At 58.0% G+C, this 21,023-nt stretch overlaps 7 protein-coding genes and 2 pseudogenes across 7 annotated transcripts in view; 3 read left to right on the forward strand and 6 right to left on the reverse strand.

Annotated features, from left to right (window-relative positions):
* Window positions 1-2,690, reverse strand: part of ACA1_400020 (pyridoxaldependent decarboxylase conserved domain containing protein) — a gene marked incomplete at both ends in the record, with an annotated part of 5,375 nt that extends 2,685 nt beyond the window's left edge. Inside the window, 10 exons of the mRNA XM_004333914.1 lie at window positions 95-205; window positions 298-441; window positions 586-789; window positions 1,113-1,207; window positions 1,285-1,438; window positions 1,566-1,658; window positions 1,751-1,875; window positions 2,027-2,122; window positions 2,239-2,364; window positions 2,609-2,690. Coding sequence (XP_004333962.1) covers window positions 95-205; window positions 298-441; window positions 586-789; window positions 1,113-1,207; window positions 1,285-1,438; window positions 1,566-1,658; window positions 1,751-1,875; window positions 2,027-2,122; window positions 2,239-2,364; window positions 2,609-2,690 — 1,230 coding nt within the window. The remainder of the gene's footprint in view (window positions 1-94; window positions 206-297; window positions 442-585; window positions 790-1,112; window positions 1,208-1,284; window positions 1,439-1,565; window positions 1,659-1,750; window positions 1,876-2,026; window positions 2,123-2,238; window positions 2,365-2,608) is intronic.
* A 1,109-nt stretch (window positions 2,691-3,799) lies between these two features.
* On the forward strand, window positions 3,800-4,579 carry ACA1_400130 (uncharacterized protein; the record flags this gene model as incomplete). The annotated part of the gene is made up of 3 exons (XM_004333915.1): window positions 3,800-4,042; window positions 4,140-4,199; window positions 4,247-4,579. 3 exons carry the CDS (start codon window positions 3,800-3,802, stop codon window positions 4,577-4,579), a joined length of 636 nt encoding a protein of 211 aa, XP_004333963.1.
* A 357-nt stretch (window positions 4,580-4,936) lies between these two features.
* ACA1_400140 lies at window positions 4,937-8,720 on the reverse strand (annotated as a pseudogene).
* A 435-nt stretch (window positions 8,721-9,155) lies between these two features.
* Window positions 9,156-11,567, reverse strand: ACA1_400150 (annotated as a pseudogene).
* A 310-nt stretch (window positions 11,568-11,877) lies between these two features.
* On the reverse strand, window positions 11,878-13,030 carry ACA1_400160 (ubiquitin domain containing protein; the record flags this gene model as incomplete). Its single annotated transcript, XM_004333916.1, has 6 exons — window positions 11,878-12,017; window positions 12,126-12,195; window positions 12,256-12,348; window positions 12,442-12,628; window positions 12,727-12,839; window positions 12,932-13,030. 6 exons carry the CDS (start codon window positions 13,028-13,030, stop codon window positions 11,878-11,880), a joined length of 702 nt encoding a protein of 233 aa, XP_004333964.1.
* Window positions 13,031-13,183: 153 nt separating this feature from the next.
* ACA1_400170 (WD domain, Gbeta repeat-containing protein) lies at window positions 13,184-14,809 on the forward strand (the record flags this gene model as incomplete). Its single annotated transcript, XM_004333917.1, has 3 exons — window positions 13,184-14,041; window positions 14,144-14,546; window positions 14,637-14,809. 3 exons carry the CDS (start codon window positions 13,184-13,186, stop codon window positions 14,807-14,809), a joined length of 1,434 nt encoding a protein of 477 aa, XP_004333965.1.
* Window positions 14,810-14,882: 73 nt separating this feature from the next.
* Window positions 14,883-16,396, reverse strand: ACA1_400180 (haloacid dehalogenaselike hydrolase domain containing protein; the record flags this gene model as incomplete). Its single annotated transcript, XM_004333918.1, has 7 exons — window positions 14,883-14,959; window positions 15,028-15,077; window positions 15,163-15,236; window positions 15,313-15,363; window positions 15,455-15,577; window positions 15,654-15,941; window positions 16,046-16,396. 7 exons carry the CDS (start codon window positions 16,394-16,396, stop codon window positions 14,883-14,885), a joined length of 1,014 nt encoding a protein of 337 aa, XP_004333966.1.
* A 109-nt stretch (window positions 16,397-16,505) lies between these two features.
* Window positions 16,506-17,266, forward strand: ACA1_400190 (EF hand domain containing protein; the record flags this gene model as incomplete). Its single annotated transcript, XM_004333919.1, has 4 exons — window positions 16,506-16,607; window positions 16,698-16,771; window positions 16,849-16,925; window positions 17,058-17,266. The coding sequence occupies 4 exons, from the start codon at window positions 16,506-16,508 to the stop codon at window positions 17,264-17,266; spliced, it is 462 nt and encodes a 153-aa protein (XP_004333967.1).
* Window positions 17,267-18,376: 1,110 nt separating this feature from the next.
* Window positions 18,377-19,891, reverse strand: ACA1_400200 (Porphyromonastype peptidyl-arginine deiminase subfamily protein; the record flags this gene model as incomplete). The annotated part of the gene is given in 4 exon segments (XM_004333920.1): window positions 18,377-18,895; window positions 19,001-19,042; window positions 19,135-19,368; window positions 19,388-19,891. 4 exon segments carry the CDS (start codon window positions 19,889-19,891, stop codon window positions 18,377-18,379), a joined length of 1,299 nt encoding a protein of 432 aa, XP_004333968.1.
* Between the last annotated feature and the right edge of the window lie 1,132 nt (window positions 19,892-21,023).

Raw genomic sequence — 21,023 nt, forward strand, 5'->3', positions numbered from 1 at the left:
CTGCATGTGTGTGTGTGTGTGTGGTGTCGGAGGTGGTAAGCCGCAAAGTGTCAACTATGTTAGTTTGAGTGGTGGCAGCGTACAAGAAGCAGACTTGGGTGCACTCGGGCTCGAAGAGAAGCTCGAACTTGTCGCTCCTCTTCTTGAGCTCCTCTGTGAAGTAGATCGCGTTGGCAAAGTTGGTGTCGACCCTCTGCTCCATGCCCTGTTTGGGGGGGTAATACGCAGGCGTGAGCGGCGCGGACGCGTGGAAAAGGGCTGAAAGAGAGGAGGCAGTAGTGGTGGTGGTGCCAGTACCTTGTCGCCGTGGACCTTCCACGAGAGCCAGGCCTTGAACGAGTCCTGGTGGCGACCGCAGTTGAGCGTCTTCTCGCCCAGATCGTACGGCCTCGTGTCATCGAAGTGGAACAGGTAGTCCGCGTGGCTGGCGTTCACCTTTTTCTGTAGGTGTGTCATCACAGCGTGCGTGTGCGTGTGCGTGCGTGCGTGCGTGTGTGCGTGCGCGTGCGCGTGCGCGTGTGTGCGGTGACGGCGTCAGGCTTGGCTGTGCGCCGGGGGGACTGAGGAATGAAGAAAATGGCATACCAGGAGGTGGCTCTCCTTGGTGAGGAAGGCGGCGCACTGCTGGTTGATGCCCATCATCTTGTGCAGGCACCAGGTCACCGAGTCGGCGCGCTCGACGCCGGCCATCTTGTGACGCCACTTCTTCGACACGAGCACACTACCGCCCCACGCGCCGTCGACGTGCAGCCACACGCCGTGCTTCTGGCACACGTCCGCAATACCGTTCTGTTCGACAGCGTCCGCATTATTATTGTCAGCACTCGCTCATTGTGTGTGTGTGGCGTGTGTGGCGTGTGTGGCGTGTGTGGCGTGTGTGGCGTGTGTGGCGTGTGTGGCGTGTGTGGCGTGTGTGGCGTGTGTGGCGTGTGTGGCGTGTGTGGCGTGTGTGGCGTGTGTGGCGTGTGTGGCGTGTGTGGCGTGTGTGGCGTGTGTGGCGTGTGTGGCGTGTGTGGCGTGTGTGGCGTGTGTGGCGTGTGTGGCGTGTGTGGCGTGTGTGGCGTGTGTGGCGTGTGTGGCGTGTGTGGCGTGTGGTGTGTGAGACGACGTACGAGATCCTCGAACACGCCGAGCACGGTGGTACCGCAGGTGGCGTTCACGCAGAAGGGAGTGAGACCCTCCGCCTTGGCCTTGGTGATGGCCTCATCTAAACAAATAGTTGAAATATTCACGAATTAGTAAATAAAATTGTAAATAAAAATTAAAAACTGAGGGAGTGCGAACCAAGAGCCTGAGGGCTCATCTTGCCGTCGGCGTCGACAGAGACGTTGATGGCGGCATCGAGGCCCATGCCCATCATCCACGTGCTGCGCTTGATGGTGTAGTGGCTGTGCGCCGACGTGAAGGCCACCAGCTTCTTGCCCTCGGGATTGCCCGTCTGTATTTTCGACAACAGTTGTTTGCCGAGTTGAGATGAGCCAGCCGGCCGGCCCGCACACGACAAGAGCGCAGGCGACATTCAACGCCTTTCGCGTGCGTGCGTGCGTGCGTGCGTGGTGACGTACAGTCTTGGAGTCGGGGAAGAGCTTGTCGCGGGCGCAGAGCAGGCCCATGAAGTTGCAGGTCGCGCCACCGGAAGCCAAGATGCCGTCACCGCCCTAAAAGGCGAAGGTGGCCAGGTGAGCACTTCAACACCAACCGCGAATGAACCAGGAAGAAGAAGAGGAGGAGGAAGGAGTGGGCTACGAACCTCGTAGCCGACGAACTTGAGGAGGTGGTTGATGACCTCGATCTCCATGAGCGAATAGACGGGCGCCACCTCGTACGTGTAGGTCGACGAGTTGGTGAACGCCGATACCCATTCGGCCACGATACCTAAAGGAGACACACGACACACACGACACACACGACACACACGACACACACGACACACACGACACACGATTGCGGAGATTAAGCCTCTTTCGAGGAAATGCGAGAAAGTAGAGAGCAAAGCCGGCTACATGTAGCAGAGTCGATGACGTACAGGCGATATCGGTGCCAGACCAGAGCTGGTTGAAGTAGCGAGGCGAGCCGGTCCTGACGCTGTACTCGAGCACCTGCTCCAGGTACTTCTCGATGCCTGCTCGGACGAGCCCACGCACACAAAAAAACAGAGAATGCCAATCAATGAACGGTGTCGTGTGCGTGTGCGTGTGCGCTGTGTGCGTGTCGACGAACACGAGAGGGCAGTCGTACCCTTGAGGTCGGATGTGAGACCGCAGCCCTCGGCGGGGAGAGGGAAGTCGATGATCTCCTTCAGCTTGTCGGGCGGCACGAAGTTGATCACACGCGTGTTGTCAAAGTCGTAGTGCTGGCCCACGTCTGTGCACGCCGCATTCCATAGAAGAGGCAAAAAAACACGTTAGAACCGCTTTTGCAAAATGATTTATATAAAACAATTAAATAAAAAATGTTATTTATAATAAAAATAATTAACAAAACGTAATGGTGAGGACGTGCGAGTTCTGAAGTACAAATAATTTGGGCCGCTGGGAGCAGTTTCATCTTCACTACAATGAGGAGGAGGAGGAGGAGATGGAGTGTAGAGTGTGAAGATGGAGCGTACACTTGGCGGCATATTGAGCGATGCGGCCGAAAATCTGCATCAGATCTTGCGGCTCGCGCGAACAGTACTTGGATGACGACATTGTGTGCGAAGTGTGATTGATCGAGAACCGATGCGGTGCGTTGTGTTGGTCCTTCCGTGAGAATCGGTTCAGTCTTTCTCTCGCCGACGAGGATGATCAATCGACTGTAGCGCGCCAGCGAAGAAAATAAGCGGCCTACGCTCGTGTTTTGAACGCACGGTGAGTCGTTCCCCGCCCGACCGGAGAAGTCCGCAATTTGTGGATGACTCCCAAAGTCCGCGTTTCAGCGCGAGCGAAACACAGTTCGAAAGCTGTTTCGAAAGGGGAGGATGAGACGTGTTGGCCAGTATGTCCCATCACACGTGGGAAGGGTTGGGACATAGCGGAAGATGTGGGTGGTGCCAAGGGTGGGTGATTTCTCGCTGGTAAAGGGAAGATAACGTCAAGTGGGAGAGATGTGGGAGGATTGGTGAATGTCCCATAACGCAACAGTGTTGGGACATGTAGCGTGGGGGATATGTCGGCTTGAATATGGAGGATAGCATCAACTGGGAGAGAAGTGGGAGCATTAAGTCGATTCACACCTCCGATTGACGGGTTTGATCGGCAGTGTTGCTCCAATTGGAAATTTTGTGCTGATTGCCAATGCAGCTAATAGGTCAAAGACCTCCCTCATTGCCCGCTGACAAGCCCGACAGGTCCCGGCGGTCCGGCGCACCCCGTTCATCTCGCTTGTCGGGTCTCCTTCTTCTTCCTCTTCTTCATCGCCGGGTGCTCCACACACTCCCCAAACTCCCCTGCTGGCCCCGCATCACCGCACATCACACCCGGCATCTCCCCCTTCAGCTGCCAGTCGCCGTCAGCCGCCGCCACGCCCACCAACGCGACCACGACCAAGCCTCAAGGAGCAAGCAACCACCTCCGCCGCCGCCACCCGCCTCCTGCCAGCTGCGAGGAAAGGAAGCAACCGCGCAAGCCATCACAAGCCATTGTGAGCGGTTCGTTCCTTTCACTCCGTCGCCCGGTCCAATCCACCTTCCACACCACATCGTCTTCATCCACCACCGCCAGCGCTCCACCCAAGTCGCCGTCGTCGCCACCATCATCACTCTGAGGGGCCTACCAGACTAGCGCGTTTTTATTCTTCCACCCAATCAAACACCGCCACGATGGCAACCCACGCTCGGCTTCTTCCACGCCCCTCTCCCGGTGCCTCCGCCGTTCCCACTCGTCCCCACGCCACCACTTTCGTCCCACGGCCCTCTGTCACGCCCATCACCGCCGCTGCCACCGCCGCTGCTGTCGCACCATCGATGCAGACCACGACCACCTCTACTACAGCACCACCCAGCGAGGGCACAGAGGTGCTGAGCTCCTTCCTATGGTTCCACCAGGACCGCTACTGGAACGAGGTGCGCTACACTACACTCGGCTTGTTATTGCTGCGCGGGTACTTGATGATGGTGATGAAGGTGTGGCTGACGTTGGAGCTACTGTTGGTGGTACCAGGCGGCCCACCTGCTCCCGCAAGTGCTCCGATTACCGGCCAAGCCGCCGACCACCGTCACGGTGCCCTCGAAGATGGTAACGACAGCCAAGACGATCACGAAGAAGAGAACGAAACAGAGCAACAAGAGGACGACGCCGGCCGCAACCACAACGCCAACACCAACGACGATACGCAGGACGCGCACCCTCGCATCTCGTCGTGCAACCCCGCCGGGCCCCTCCTCCATCCCGTCGTCGCCCATCTCCGCTTCTTCTCCCGCGTCCTCGCCTCTTCTTCCTTCTTCGCCAGCACAGGCGACATTGTCGCCTTCATCTCCGTCTTCGCTCAGCTATTCCGCGAGCTCTCTGCCCCCCTCGAGCGTGCCTCTCGCTCGGCATCCCGTCATGTCCATAGCGGCGTTACTCAATTAATAATCATTATCATTTTCATTATTTATTAATGTGGAAGTTTCCGTGTTGGGTTGTTTTTTGGGTTGCACAGCAATTTCTACTCCAGGAAATGTTGACATAGCATTCTTCTTCTTCTTTACGTGAAGTGGGCAGGAAGAAGGGCGAGGGGGCGGCGAGGTGGTAGGATATAACAAACATGTGGCCTGCCCTCTCGCGATCCTTTGGCGGAAGGGTCCTTCACGCACTTGATGTCTGTGAATTGATCTTCGTATTGGCGGCTGGGGGTGGTGCCCATGGTCTCACGAGGCTTTTTTGGGGGGGGGGGCTCTCTGTCTGTAGTTGTAGAATCAAACTGTGAGGTGAACCGTCCAGTTTTTTGACCTGCATTCTTGAGAAAGGCGAAAAGTTCACATGAAGTGGGTGACAGTGGTCTTCTTGTAGCGGGTCTTGGGGTCGATGGTGAAGGCGCCCAAGTTGCTCTGCAAGTCATCTGGCGATGACGAAACCTGTGGGAAATAACGTGAGCAACGATGACAAAGACCACACGAGCACGCGCACACGCACACAGGGAAAGTGCGATCGCAAAGAAGCCGTACCATGACCTTGAACTCAGCCACCCACTCGTCGAGCAGCGGCTGATCCTGCTCTGGCGAGCCGCCGCGCTCGAAGAAGGTCTTGATCATCCAGGCCGTGTCCAACGCCCCCAAAATCGCTCGATTCGCGCCCGTGCCCTGGGGCCAGAAGGGTTCAACGAGGGCGTCGCCGACGATCGCGACCAACAGCTTGGCCTGCCCTTCCCTCACAATCTTGGCCGGGCTGGTCGCCTGCTGTTTCCTGGGTAGTCCACGAACACGCATGAGTGAGGAAAGAATGAAAAGAGAACGCCATGGAAAGAACGAAGAGGAGTGGAGAGGTACTTGGAGAAGTCGAAGATAGCGACGTCGTTGCCACCGCGGCTGTTCTTCATGAATTGGCAGTGTGCAGGGAGGGAGATGTGATCGGCCACCTCGCGCACGAAGCGCTCGAGCTGGGCACAGTCCACGTTGTCACGGCTGAGAACCGTCTCCAGTGGACCGTCTTGCCGCAGCACGCCCTTCCTCAACAGACTGCGAAGGAGGGCATGTTTAGAATTGCATGCACGCCACACCGACAGGAAGTGTGCGTGTGTCGTGCGTGTGTGTGGTTGGACCTGCTCCGTTTGGCAGTCATCACGAAGTAGTGCGTTTCGTTGCGATAATAGACGAGATTCTCGAGCTCAATGTCGCTCTTGGCCTTGAGCTCGTTGAAGAATTGCTAGCCACGGATCATGAGTGAAAAGAGAAGCAGGTCAAAGCTGGTGTGTGTAGGTCTCTGTACCTGGTTGTAGATCGAGAGCAGGCCGAACTCGTCGAGTTGCTTCTCCTCGGGCGTCTGCGTGTTCACAAAGTTGGCGGTGATGCCAATCGCATCGCTTCCTACACACACGACACACGCACACACAACACACGACACACGACACACACGCAACACAGCACCGTGTCAGTCTCTTGGCCCCAGTACCCTCGGAACAAGCAACCACCGGCCCATCGGTAATACCCTTGAACAGTTTCCTCTCAAACGCGAACTCGTCCGCCAGGCACGAACGCTCTCCGTCGGCGCCCACCAGCACGTTGAAGTAGAGGTCGTCCTCGTTGATCGGTTCCTGCAACCCCACGCGACCGCTCGATCGTCAGCCATGCCACACAAAGTGGGGAAGAGGCCTGAGGAGGGCGGAATGCCTTGGATTTGAGGTTGGCCTTCCAGAGCGGATTGGAGGCGGGGTTGGTGGGCGCCTGGGAGCTCACGTAGGAGGCACGGTAGTAGTTGAGTCCGAGAAGGAGAGCGACCTTGAGCAAGACCAGCTGCAGCCGCCGAATAGCAACATGACTGACACACGACACACACACACACCCGACGCACACACACACACACACACACACACACACACACACACACACACACACACGAGTAAGGCGCTGTCTCAAGAGGCCACACGGATGGGAAGAAACGTTACTTGATGCCACCGGTGCAGAACTGGGGGTAGAGGAACTTGGCGCCGATGTTACGGAGGTCGCGTATGGAACTCATCCACACCTGTTGCGTTTCGTCAACCATTTGATCGAAGCGCTCCCTTTGCGCAAGGGTGTTTCGAAGAAAAGCAGACGTACGTGAAGCAGGTTGTGGCGCGTGAAGCGCTTGCGCATCTCCACCAGCGTCACTCGACTGCCCAGCAGCAGCGCCTCGATCGCCGTGCGCATACCGCCTGCAAAGGCACACATGGATTGGTCGGCATGCAAATAATTGCATCGTTTCACCAAAGCTACACAGTTTGCCTTGACCACACACAACAAGAAGGAGGCGAAAAATCGTACCCGGACCGGCGCCGACGATGAAGACTCGTGGTTGCTCCTTTGCGTCGAGCACGTACTCCTTCTGTTTCCTCTTCTTGTCGAGGAGCTGGAAGAAGGGCTTCCAACGCGGGAGCGACATGAGCCGGTTGCGCACGGACTCGTAGGCGGGTGCGCCCGGTGTGTCGTTCGCCCCGCAAGCACTCTTCAGCTCCTGTGTTTTCATCATCATCATCATCATCATCATCATCATCATCAATGTGTTGGTGCGCGCTTCGGCAACGACGGCGCACAGCCGCAGAATGATCACGGTCTGGGCGGGCACACGTACCGTCCACAGGCGGCGCACTTCGAGGGGCTCCTCGCAGGCTACAAACGCGTCCCAGAGCTGGGAGGGTCCGGCGGCCCGGGTGGCGCCCTCGTTGGAGGGCGTAGACGTAGCGGACGCATCAAGCGCCGTCGTGGCGGCTGCCGCGGGGGCCGTCGTGGTAGGGCGTGAAGCCGAAGCTTCGGCCAATGTTGGTTTGGCTGGCGCAACCGTGGGCGGTGGCGCGGGCGATGAGGCAGCCACAGGCCCGGAGGGAGAGGGGAAAGAAGCGGAGGCGGAGGCGGGTGCGGCTGACGAGGTGGAAGGCGGAGTGGGCAGCGGCCTCAGGGGCGCCTCTTGAGCCTTGTCTGCGGGGAGAGGACCCTCAGGCGTCGGCTGGGAGGAGGCGGGGGGAGAGGGCGCTGGCGAGTGTGGCAAGGTCCTCGGGGCAGCTTCAGCGTGCGGCGCAGGAGGATGGCTCGCGTTCTCTGGGCAGCACAGCGCGGAGGTGAGTGCGGCGGCGGCGACATGGGCGGCGGAGGTGTCAGACTTGGACCCGAAGATGCGCTGGTAGGCGACGAGGAAGTCCGACTCGACCAACGGGCCGTCCTTCTCCCTTTGTATCTGCTGCAGCACCTCGACGATCGAGGGCGCCAGCTCCTGCTTCAGCTGATAGAATTCGTCTGAAGGTCATCACCAAAGTGTGTTAAACAATTGTGAGAGTTGTCAAATCAAACTCTCGCAACAATGTGCGCAGGCGCGTGCTGTAGTACGTTTGTCAATGATGCCGTTTCCGTTGTCATCGAAGCGCTCGAAAAGCCTGAGAATGTCAACAATCTGCTTCTCGCTGAGGGCTGTGGCAGAGAGAGGTCAGCACACGGGCAGGCTGGGTGCGAGGCTGCGCGGTAAGGAAAGGCGGCATCGTACAGGGAAATGACGGACTCAACAAGCGGGCGAGCTCCATTCGCTCGTCGGCGAACAGAGTGTGATAGCCTGCGAGGATTTCCTCCAGGTTGAGGTCGCCACTGCGCACGGGAAGGGTGGTAAAATATAACACTGAGGTGAGATGGGTTGGGTGTTGGTGTGGCGTGAGTGAGTGCGGACAAAGAGGAGCGAAGCGGTCTAAACCTGTCGTCTTTGTCGAGAGCAGAGAAGACGAGGTCAACAAGCATCTTGTCAGCGGAGCCAGCGACAGTGGCCGCTCCGCTCCTCTTGAGCTCCTCGAGCAAGGCCTTGAATTCCTCTGCACATATGAGCACCCCGGGGAGTGGTGAGGAAACCAGAGAGGGCAGGCAAACAAGGAGAAGTCGAACCTTTGTTGACCTTGCCGTTGTGTTCGAGGTCGACTTTCTCAAAGAGGGCGATCACCTTTTCTATCTCCTGCACGCTCTCAATTTCTACGCACCATGCATTAAACTCCCAGGGGTGGAGGACAATGAAGAGGGAGGGAGGGAGGGAGGGGGGCGGTACCTGGGAATTGATGATGAAGAAGCACAGCAAGCCCTCTTCTTCTGACATTGCCCATTCTTTGCATGGTGGCTGTAAGTGTGTGAGGGTGTTTTGTTGTGTTGGGAGTGGGACCGGCTTGGGGTCGTGGCTGGCCGGGGGGGGGGGCGCAGGCAGGCCGGAAGGGGTGGCGTTGAGTTTGCTTGAGGAAAGTAGTGAAGGAAGGGCAGTGGAGAACTCTCTCGGGTGACCGTGCCGTGGGCTTGTGGTGACTCGAAAACGCATCGGTTTCCGTTTGCTTTTCCGCCCAGCAAACCCAGGCGAAAAGCCAACGGATCGGCTCCACCGTCATTGTCGACAAATTAGACACGAGGGGGACAACTGCAAGAGAACAAGAAGGTGGTGCTTGTCAAAACGAAAGATGCATGTTGTGGAGCTGTACAACGGACAATAAAAAAACTGACACACTTAAGGAATATGCTCACACCCCCTCACCCTCTGAGGCGCTCAGTTACCAGTCTGCTGCACCGATAATGTAAAAGAGGTGAGTGCAGTGCTGGGCTGCAGCCATCTTGCAAGACACACAGCCAATGCGTGTGGAGAGGGACCGCACCCTTTGGCGCTTGGAGGCGGAGGCCTTGGGCAGGGAGCCGGAGAGATAGCACTCGCTGAGCACAGTGGAGGCCGGGGACATGGCTTGCCTGAGCGCGTCGTCGGCTAGGGTCTGCCGCCACGACGACGGCACGTCATCCTCGTCTTCACCTTCATCCTCGTCATCGCCCTCGTCTTCGTCGTAGTCCTCCTCGCGCTGGCGTCGGGTGGCGTTCTGCTGTCCAGCCTGCGCTGTGGTCCGAGCCTCGCGGATTTGTTCGCTGGCCTGTGCATTCGTTAAACCCCGGGTTGTTAGTTCAGCTGAACGACATCGCGGGGCAAGCGCGGCCAAGCTGTCGTACCTGCGCCTGTGAGTAGATTCTCATAACGTAGGTGGTGATGAGGTCAGCCGCGGCCTCGCGCATTTCTCCTGACACGAAGCTCAGCCTCTGACCGATGCAAATCGGTGGAGAAGGAGATGAGTTGCGATCCACGCTATGCGGGCGATCCAGAAGGAGAACCGTACGGAGAGGAGGAAGAAGCGAAGGAACTGCGGGACATCACTGATGCCGTTGGTGAAAGCGGCCGCGAGTCGGGTCACCAACTCGACAGAGAGGTCTCGAGCCCTGTGTACATTGGGGAATGGCGTTATGATGAGAAGCACGTCCAATTCAATGCGAGGCGTCGCGCCAAGCTGCGATCAGCCATCAGACGCACCAATCACGAAGGCCAGTGGCGAAAGGATGCGGCGCGGCGGGCGACGGGTCCGCAGGGGCGAGGATGAGGTGCAGAAGCTTGGGCGTGTGCACGCTGAAGGCCTCGACAGCTGTCAACAACAAATTTGAGTTAGCCGGGCAAGACACAGCAATGTAACGTTGATGGCCTAAAAGGAGGAGGGCGAACCAGCAGGAGTGAGGCCAGCGCCGGGCTTGAGCTTGGAGGTGATCTCCGCGGGGAGGGAGGAGTCATCCATGGATGAGGCCACCGCGCCCACGATCTCCTCCTTAAGGCCCCACAGCTGCTCTTCGCTGACGTCCGCTCCGGCCTCGATGCCAGCGTGGTGACGCAGGTAGGCGGCGATGGGTCCGCGCAGGTTCTCCGTTGGGGCCAGATCGCCCTGCAGGATGGAGATCACATCCGCAGGCCGGAGCCTGCCCAGGATGATGCCCAAAATCTCGCTCAGGACCGTATCTAGTACAACACAGTCACAACGCCAGTGAGTGGGGTGCCTCTGGTTGGTTGGGGGGGGGAGATACCATCTTCGGAGCTCTGCGGCGAGCCAGGCTGGTCCATGGCGGTGAGAAGCTCGCCAAGGGTGCCACTCGAGGCCGCGGAGCCGGTCATAGCCTGCGTCAAAATGCCCATAATTTTGTCCCTGTCCGAACTGGTCGGGGCGGGGGCGGCCGCTGGCGCAGCGGCCCCTGCAGCCGGCGAAGGTTGCGGTGCTCCTCCGCCCAGAAGGCTGGAGAACAGAGCGTTGAAGTCCATCGGCGGGGCTGCCCTTCCTGCACCCGACGCTTGACCACCAGCAGAAGGCTGGGGCTGTGAGAGCGACTGCAGGATATTACCGAACATGGAGCTCAGCCCAGGCGGCTGCAGATCGCGTGTTACGTCAGTGAATATGTTGGCGACAAACAAAAGGGGGCATGAAGGCGAGTGACGCACGAGGCCCTGAGGAGCAGCAGCAGGGGCCGAAGGGGAAGGAGTCGGGCGGGTGGTTGTGGGCTGAGGGGCGGCCCGAGCAGCAGCTGCTGTGGGTGGCTGCGAGGTAGCCGAGACAAGAGGCGGGAGAGACGGAAGCACCGGGGACGTGGGCTGCTGAGCAGCTGCAGAAGACTGCGGCTGCGCGGGAGTCGTCGGTTGTTGCTGCTGCTGGGGCTGCTGGGGCACAGAGAGGCCCTGCAGCACTTGGGTCGCCTGAGACAGCAGGGCGTTCAGATCAAGTGGCGGCGCTGCCTGGCCACCGGTGCCGGCTTCTCCTCCCTGCGGTGCGTCACAAATATAGGGTAAGGTTCTCGGATAGGTAACTGGCAAGCGATAAGGAGAAAGGGATACCTGGTCAGACTCAGCAGCGGCCACTTGCTGGGCGATTTGCTGGGCAAGCGGCGCAACAGCAGGCATCAGCTGAGACATGAGCTGTGCGAACGGCGCGCCGGCGGCTCCGGCAGGTAGGGGGGTCTGCTGAGTCGCCGATTGACCGGTAGTTTGCGCTTGCTGCTGCTGCTGCTGGGCTTGTCCTTGTTGTGTGAAGGCCTGGAAGGGGAAGTGCGGCATGTTGGTTTGGCCGGCCTGGCCGGGTTGAGGCGGAAACATGAAGGGGAACGGCATTTGGTGCGTGTGCGGAATGCCCTGAGCTTGAGCGCTTCCGCCCTACACATGCAACGACGATATCAGTGGCTGGGGCGGGAGCAAGGGTGCAGTTGCCGGAGAAGGTAAATCACCTGCGGGGTCGCGGCAGGCGGGCGAAGGCTCGCCACGGCGGGGGTGAGTGTAAGGAAATAGGAAGCTAGCTGCTGGAAGAGCGGAACCGACTGAGCCAGCAGTTGCTGTGACTCCTGGTAAGACTCACTGCCGGGGGCAGCGTCCTACTCCATGATAACAAGTGGAGAGTCAGATCACCATGTGTTGAAGTTAGACGTCAGATCGGCAGGCGCACCGCGGCTTGTGCCAGCCTTCGCCACACGGGGCTGGCACGGTCCATGAGGTCAGCCAACGCCAACAACCTGCGGGCAGCGCGACCTTGGGCCTGGTACTGCTCCGCTTCGGCGGTCTGTGTTCCTGCGCGTGGGCCAATAATACTCAGTTGTCGAGTTCGGCGCTTGGAAACGCAAGTCTGGATGTTTCGCACGGGCGCGATGGCCCCGGAAGAGGGGTAATGCAACGTACCCTGCAGTGTGTTGAGGGACTGCTGCAAATGGTTCTCCATGTTTTCCACAGGACCCCAAACAGCATTTTCCTGGTAACACAAATGTCAGGCAAGCAACCAGCACGGCACTGCAGCTGGGAATCGAGGTACGTTGGGCGCCTGGCCGTTGGAGGGTGCGGCCGTCACGCGAATGGAAGTGGTTTGCATGGGCACTCCCAGCGATCCCAGCACACTGTTGATAAGCTGCATGTGGTCGACCATATGCGAGTTAGTGTAAGCCACGTCGCTTGGCAAAGAGTTACTACCAAGCGCGATGGGGACAAATGTTGAGCGTACATTGTCAAGAGCGGGCGGAGCGCCTCCTGTTTGATTCGGCAGAGAGAAGGTGCCCATGACGATGCTGGCGGGGCGCATATGGCCGCCCGCCATCGGGGTAGGCAGGGGTGCTCCAGTAGGCGCGGCCCCAGCGGGCGGCGTCTGTGCCTCCGGCGGGCGCTCCACCATGTGAATAGTCAGACCCGCCCTGATCGCTGTACAATGCGCAGCGCGCATGCCACGCGTTGGTGGTTAGGACCGATAAGGCCATAAGTCCAGAAGGTAAGACGGGAGACTGTACAGTACGAGCCAACGGTTTGGTCGTCCTTGAGCACTTTGCCCTGGAAAATCAGGCGCTGAGCCGTGGGGGCCACGTTCGTTTGGGTCGAGATCTTTGCCTTGAACTCACTGATCGTGGTCTGAAACAAAATACAAATGGAGGGTGAATGCTGTTGCAGAAAAATCGCGCTGAATGCAGATCTACATGTAGAAAGGCAGCTTAATGGCGTACAGTAGCGGCAACTTCGACGGGGTGAACTTTGCCGTCGAGCGTTTTGACATTGACGCGAAACATTTCGGCCGAGGGAGCCTCTCCTCCTTTCGTTTCCATCTTTTTCGATTGCGGTTGTTTCCCCCATTTTCTGCCAGCTCACAGCAAGGTGGCTGCTGACGTCACGGGAGTCGAAAAAGAAAAGAAAAGGCTGGAGGGAAAACGACGCGTCAGGATCGCGAGGCAAGATTTTTGTCAACGCGATCGTGAACGATGGAGGTAGAGACCACGACATCGGCTGCGGCCACTCAGGGGGTGGCGGACGAGGAGGTGGTGGCGCGATACATTCGCAATTCGCTGAAGAGGACGTACGATCTGTTCCTCAGGAATCACCACACATTCGCGCCTCTGCCCGAGAATGAGGAGAGCGAACGACTTGCTCTCTTCTCCAAGATTCAAGACGAATACGAGCCAGTGCGCAATCTCCAACCACCTGCCAAGCGACCGGCTCCCTCTGCCACAAATGAAGCCGCATCTCAGGATGGAGCTGAATCAGACAAGGTCGAGCGGGTGCTCCAGACTCTGCCCTCGACAGGAGCTGCCGCATCGGCACAACAATCGTCGGCGGTCGTCGCCTTTCGCGAGGTGGCTTCGGCTCAGGCGCAGGGGGCGGGCAGCGGATTCACATCGATGGCGTTGGCCAAACGAGGCCTCAATCTCGAGAAGCCGGAATGGCACGCGCCGTGGAAACTCATGCGCGTCATCAGCGGCCATCTCGGTTGGGTTCGTTCTGTGGCCGTCGATCCGGGAAATGAGTGGTTCGTTACCGGCTCGGCCGATCGTACGATCAAGATCTGGGATCTGGCATCGGGCACGCTCAAGCTCACCCTGACGGGTCACATCAACTCGCTGCGCGGCCTGGCCGTGTCGCCGCGCCACCCCTACCTCTTCTCGGCATCCGAGGACAAGATGGTCAAGTGCTGGGATCTCGAATACAACAAGGTCATCCGACACTACCACGGCCACCTGTCGGGCGTCTACTGTCTCTCCCTCCACCCTACCATCGATGTGCTCGTCACCGGAGGCCGTGACTCGACTGCTCGTGTGTGGGACATGCGAACGAAGAACCAGGTGCGGCCTTCTCCTCCTCTTGACCGTTTCGCCTTGTCTCCAGCTGTGGGCTCACCTTCATACCTCCATGCTTGTGTGCTGCATGCGTTGTGTGTGTCGTAGGTCCACTGCTTGTCGTCCCACGCGGCGACAGTGGTGTCGATCATCACGCAGGCCACCGACCCGCAGGTGGTGACCGGCTCGATGGACTCGACGGTGAAGCTGTGGGACCTGGCGGCGGGCAAGGCGATGTGCACCCTCACCAACCACAAGAAGGGCGTGCGCGCGATGGCCATGCACCCGCGGGAATACACATTCGCGTCGGCCTCGGCCGACAACATCAAGAAGTGGAAGCTGCCCAAGGGCGACTTCCTGCACAACCTCCCCGGACACAACACCATCGTCCACTCGATGGCCATCAACGAGGACGGCGTGCTCGTGACCGGTGGTGACGACGGCTCGCTGTGCTTCTGGGACTGGAAGACCGGCCACCTCTACCAGCGCACTCAGACCATCGTCCAGCCTGGTACGTCCTTCTTCTTCGTCGTCGTCATGTGCACGCGTTCCTCTCTGGCGAGTGGGTCACTTACTCTGCTTGCGCGACGCGTGCAACCAGGTTCGCTCGACTGCGAGGCCGCCGTGTACGCTATGACGTTCGACCAAACGGGTTCGCGTCTCATCACCTGCGAGGCCGACAAGACCATCAAGGTGTGGAAGGAGGACGAGGACGCCACCGAGGAGACGCACCCCGTTCAGTGGAAGCCTTCACGTGCCGTCAAGCGCTACTAAGAGATGTATATGTACCCCCACTCATCTCCTCCCCCCCCCGAGCGCAAGGCTGAAGCTTCAGAAGACAACATGTTCATTTTCGATTCTCGTCCGACGGGAAGAGCCAGCTCACCACCTCGCCCCAGTCGTTCGCCTGCCACACCACTGGCCCTGCGCCGAGGAGGCCACGCGCGTGAGACAGTGGACGGGGGTGGGTCGAGCCCTTTGGTTGTGGGTACCTTGCGCGTTGGGCTCCTGTGCGAACTTCGTCTCGAAGCTGGCGAGTGGCCTGATCATGTCGAGGAAGTGGAACGTAAGAACGAACGTAAGAAGAAAGGCCATGCACGAACAGCATCATTGCCATCTTTCCGTACCTCACTTCGACGTTGTAGGCCCGCAGCACCTCCGCTGCGGTCTTGCGGCTTCCCATCAGCACACCGTAGTCGGCCTGCAAGAGAGCAACAACCGCTTACACATCAACAACCGCTCTCTGACCTGAGCAAGTGCAGGCGGGCGTCGCTCACCTCTAACAAGGCCAGTATATCGTTGAGCGAATCGCCCACATACAGCACTCGCTGGAAATGATTGCACACACACACCACACACGTCAGCGTCAGCTGTCATCGCGTGCGCGACACGGCAGGACAGTCTGTGCGAGCAACGTACGTTGTTGGGCCGGTTGTGCAGCTCCTCGCGCAGACATCGAATGTATCGCTGCTTGTCCAGCGCTGAGACCACCTGCAACTTCATCTGGCCCGTGGAGAGCTTGGTCACCTCGTCGTAGGCCAACTGATGCAACCACCCAGGGAGTTAGTCAGGTGCGAACGCCGCGGCCGCGGCCGTACAAACGATGCAACCCACGAACGTCCATGGGGTTTACCTCGTTGGTCCGGATGTGCTGTTCGTCGATCAGGCCGTCCAGTGCGCCGGCCAGGTAGTCCTTGCTCCAGTTGGCGGACAGCGCGTGCAGCGCGAGTCCTCCTTCGCAATCTGTGTTGGCTGCCGCCTCTTCCCGCAGTCGGCGAATGCACTCGACGGCGCCGGTGTGCAGCAGATCCGAGCGTGCCATCGATCGGCCCAGCTCGCGCCACTGCTCGGTGCTCAGCCCCGCGAGCAGGCCCGCGGCCTCCACCCGCCGCACCGACTCGTACTCCTGTCGCATGCACGCACGGTCATCGCGGTTTGTAGAGCGCCCCAGCGAGCCACGGATGTTGGCGATGGTCGAAGGGGGTCTTGTAGCAAGGGGGAGGCGCGTACTACACGCTCCTCTTCGAGGAGGTGGTGCTGGAGCAGGGAGGCGGTGCGGTGTGAGCGCTGAGGCGGCAGCAGGTGGTCGAGGAAGGTGCCGTAGGGTCCGGCATAGGCCTCCTTCAGGCCTGCCCACACGTGCCGCTTGCTCTGGCCCACGGCGTCTTCTTCATCTCCAGGCCTGGCGCGCCCCTCGCCCTGTTCATCTCGGCGCTGCTGAGTAGCAGCTGAGTAGCACCGGGAGGCGCCGTCGATGGCGGCAGCGATGACGTCCTCGATGGTGTCCTTCCGCGTCAGGGTGCCGTCCACATCGAGCACCACCGCCCCGAGCCGAAGGCCACGCCAGCCCCGCGCCAGCATCCACAGATAAATAGCGAGCGATAATAAAAATGGAAATAAAATATAAATAACCTCCGAGAATTATTTTCCTGTTGATTAATCGATCCGGCCGACGCAGAACGCAAACAAAATGGGAGGAGGACTGACGAAGGAAGAGCGCAAGCAGGTGTTCTACGTGTTCAGCAAGATCGACACCTCGAAGGCTGGCCACATTTCGATCGATAATCTCAAGGTAAACAATAAGTCCAACCGCAGAAATGCATTGAACTCATCGCCTAAACGAATGTTTTCCATCAACTGGTTGCGTTGTGGCCACCTCCAGAAATATTGTACTGGCTGGACAAAGGAGGGTCTGCTTCAGGTGCTCAAGTACGCTTGCGCTACCAAGACCGGCGAGTACGCACCCCCTTCCGGCCCACATCCTCGCGTTGTTACCCCCCTTTTCTTTTTCTCACTTCTTCCATCTTCTGTAGAATCTCGCCTGGCGGTTTTGAACAGTTCTGCAAGTCGCGAGTGGTCTACGCCTGGTACCTCTACGACAAGGAGGGCTGTACGTCTCACTCCTTTGGCCAGCACCACCAGCTCGCGGTTGGCGTTTCAGTGAAGCGGCGTTTGGTGTTTGTGTTTGTGCTACCGACATTGTGACTGAAGCTTGCTTTGGTGCATGCATGTCGTCTTGCAGCTGGATCGATTGATGTGGAGAACGTGAAGGACGTGCTATACGACATGCTCAAGAATGCTGGCGACGAGGAGATCGACACGATTGCGCAGGAGAAGATCAAGCAATGGGACACCAACGGCGATGGCAAGGTCACCCTCTCGGACTTCACCGAGTACGTGATCAAGAGCATCGCCGCCGAGAAGGACCCGTGGGAGTTCGCCCAGGAGTAACCCACCATCCAGTGTGGCCTTCGCTTCGCCGTCTGCACACCCGCTACGTCACCAGCACCACCTTCACTTGCGTGATGACGCCAGCACCCACCCACGCGTACGTTTGCTGCCCGCGCTCGTCTTTTTTGTATTTATTACTACCCCCTCAGGCACGCTGCCAACGTACGAGCAGCCGCACAATAAATCTCCACAACCAGAACGCCAGGGCGGGCGTTGTACACAAGGAATACGAGGTCGAGGAGGGAGGAGCAATCAATAATCCGTTTGTTCACACGAGGAGTATGCGTGTACAAGCATCATCCAATCAAAAGTGGAAATCCAAAAGGCAGCAATAACGGCGCCGTAGTTAAGTGGTAAAATTCTCGCTTAGGGTGCGAGAGGCCCCGGTTCGATTCCGGGCGGCGCCCCATCTTTTCTTTTATTTACTTTTTTTTTGAAAAGGACCACATCTTGAACTGGGCCACGCATGGCAAGTGTTCCCATGTAATTGAGCAAAAATCAGGGGGTGTAGCTCAGATGGTAGAGCAGCAGTCATGGCAGCTTCCAAAAACGGTTGATGGGACGAATGTGAAGCAAAGAATAACTTAGACTTTAGTCCATGAAAAACTCAAAAGGGTTGAAATGAGTGATAAATTAGTAAAATGTTGCGATGTTTGGCCACATGACCAAAAATAAATCAGCACGGGGGTGTAGCTCAGATGGTAGAGCGCTCGCTTAGCATGCGAGAGGTAAAGGGATCGATACCCTTCTCCTCCAATATTTTGTTATCCCCAACACTACTGGGAAGTTGTGTTTTTTGAACAGATTCTGTAAATCATGTTTTTCTGTGTTCTTGTGTAAAATGTTGATGGGCTTCAACTTTACAGTGGGTTTGTAATTGTTTTGGTTTTCAATTAAGAGTATTGGCTGCTGTGTTGCTGGCCTAGCTCAGTTGGTAGAGCGCGAGACTATAACACTCGAGGTCGTGGGTTCGAGCCCTACGGTCAGCCATTCTTATTGGGCAGTCATTCTTTTTGTGGACGTTCAGAGATGCACCTCGAGCTCGTGATTAGGGTGGCTCAGCTTCAACAACGTTGCATTTTGTGGTGTGACAGCTCAAGCACACGCTCGCTATTGGTCTGTGATGGCTGGTTGCTGTTGGGTCACGCAGTGCATGCCGCCTCCGCCAAAGTTGATGTTCTCGCAGTCGATCTGGACGATCTTGCGGTCGGGGAAGACCGACTGCAGGATGTCCCTCGCTGCGTCGTCTGTCCGCTTGACCGCCTCGTCCCGTCCCTCCGCGTGGTAGCGCGGCATCAGCACCACGCCGTTCGAGATGACGAAGTTGCAGTAGCTCCCCGGCACCACGGCCTCGATCGCCCTCAGATCGTCTTGGCTGCCGCCGCCGGCGACGTAGTCGGGGTGAAGTTCTTCGAGGAGCTGCTCAAAGGTCTTGCCGGAGCTGAAGGCCACCGCGCTGTAGTCGCCGAAGAGGGGGTCGGCGGGCTTGACCTTGATGACGTCAACGGGCGGCAGCGGAATGCGCACGATGGTGAACGGGTGGCCGTCCTGGTCGGTCTCGCCGGCCAGGATCCGGTAGTTCTCCTCCATGCGCTGGTGGCTGAGCCGGCCAATCGGGTGGTCACGGTCCTCCGCACGCACCTCACATTGGCCGGGTTGGTGGGCGACACACGTGTGCGCTGTTAGCCCCCATGTTCGCCCAGTGACACTGATCAGTGGGAGCCAGCACAGTACCTCAGCAAGAAGGACGGTAGTCGGGTTGACGAACCGAGCGTACTGCGGAAAAAAAAACGAGGTGAGATTGCATGATGTGTGTCGTGTGTGTCGTGTGTGTCGTGTGTGTTGCGTGTGTCGCGTGTGTCGCTCACCTCATCAACATGTCCACCGGTGCAGGGCATGTTGAACACGCCGCCGGGGAGAGGCCCGCGGAAGATGTGGTCATCCTCGGCGACGCCCTGCTTGAGCCAAATCACCTTGCGCACGTCGAACAGGCTCTTGAAATGTTCGGTGAGGTGCTCCTTGGTGAGGTCGGGGTTGCGCTGGAGCTCCACGGCCTCGGTGACCATCAGGGTGCCCCTTCCGTTGAACTCCCGATTGCCGCCCTCCGACATACCGACATACGAAGTCGGCGTCGACGGTGGCCAGCGAGAGGGCGTGCGCCACGCGACGCGACACCTCGCCCTCGGCGATCAGCTCGGCAATCTCCTCCGGCGGCACGACGGTGGGCAGAAGGTTGTCGAGCCAGCCCCATATGTTCCACCGGAAGACGGCCACCTTGAGCGGCAGACTCGGGTCGGTGGAGGACTTGAGAAAGATCGGTCCGAAGTCGCGCATCCAGATTTCCAGGTGTTTGACGAGATGAAACTGGAGCTTGGCCACACTGGCGGCGGACGATGGATGCCTCTCCTGCAGGGCGGTCTGTATCTGTTGTTTCTCCGCGTCGTCGTTCACGATGACCGCTACCTTGACAAAGGGCAGCAGCGCTTCCATCATGTCCAAAAGGACCGGCTGCATGGGCCTCCCCTGGAGGAACTCCTTCCGGGTGTGCAGCCAACTGAGCCACACACACTCTTGCGGCTCGAACTCGGCCGGGAAGATATAGTGCCCTGCTGCCTCCAGCGTCATCGCCAAAACGCGTTCAACAGAACAGCTCGCGAGATTGAGCGTTCTTTTACGGTTGCTTTAACCTGATTTATCGGGCGTCTAATCCAATTTTGGAAGTTTCGCAAACAAAGAAAAAGCGAATATTTACTTCGGTGAAGTACGACACCAACAGATACCAGAATAATAGTAAAAATATTTCCGAAGCTGCACCGCCCACTTAGGCGCAACGTTTCAGAACACGTTTGGGAGGGCCAACCACACAGTTCCTTTTCGCTGTCCAATGACAGTTGCACTGGAAAAGTGGAGCTCAGTTCTCTCCTCTACAACAACAAACATGACTCTATTCATACCACCTTATTGTTCAATCAGTTTCTGCACCTGTAATTCACTTTGTTGGTTGGTGTGATCATGCAGGGCCTGTACCAAGCACTCCAAAACAGGTCACACCTTCCTTGCCTCAAGCCAACAGGACCACTGGCTATTAGGATCACCCCCTTCACCAGGAAGCCAGACAAGGACACCCACACCTGGGTGTCACAGTGGTCCACAACCAAAAGAGGCAATCAATATGTTCTCCCCAAAGATGACAGACCATCACATCCAGGAGTTTCTCAGTCACTCTCAAGATCTGCATGTTTTTGTACTGTGACCTCAAAACAACCTCAACTGCACTAAAAAATGCTCTGCTTGCTTCAGTGGGACAATTTAGGAGAACAAAAATGCAAGTTTTTTCATGCATTCCCATCACCATGCTGATAATGAAAGCTCCATTCTTCACTGCAAGCACAATGCAGAAGCATGGTGTGCTGGTGTGGTAAAGGAGTAAAATATGCAGCATGTCGGCGCCATTTCTCAATTGTTCAGCCAATAGGCGCCGTAGTTAAGTGGTAAAATTCTCGCTTAGGGTGCGAGAGGCCCCGGTTCGATTCCGGGCGGCGCCCCATCTTTTCTTTTCGTTTTATGGACCACATCTTTTACTCCGAGACCACACCAGCACGCCATGCTTCTGCATTGTGCTTGCACCCCCCCATGCATTCCCATGCAACCACACCAAGAGTCAGCTATTGATAAGGCTAGGCGCTGTAGTTAAGTGGTAAAATTCCTGCTTCGGGTGCAGGAGGCCCCGGTTCGATTCCGGGCAGCACCCTAGCAG

Source organism: Acanthamoeba castellanii (assembly GCF_000313135.1).
Source record: "Acanthamoeba castellanii str. Neff unplaced genomic scaffold scf7180000084775, whole genome shotgun sequence".
Classification (NCBI taxonomy): Eukaryota; Discosea; order Longamoebia; family Acanthamoebidae; genus Acanthamoeba; species Acanthamoeba castellanii.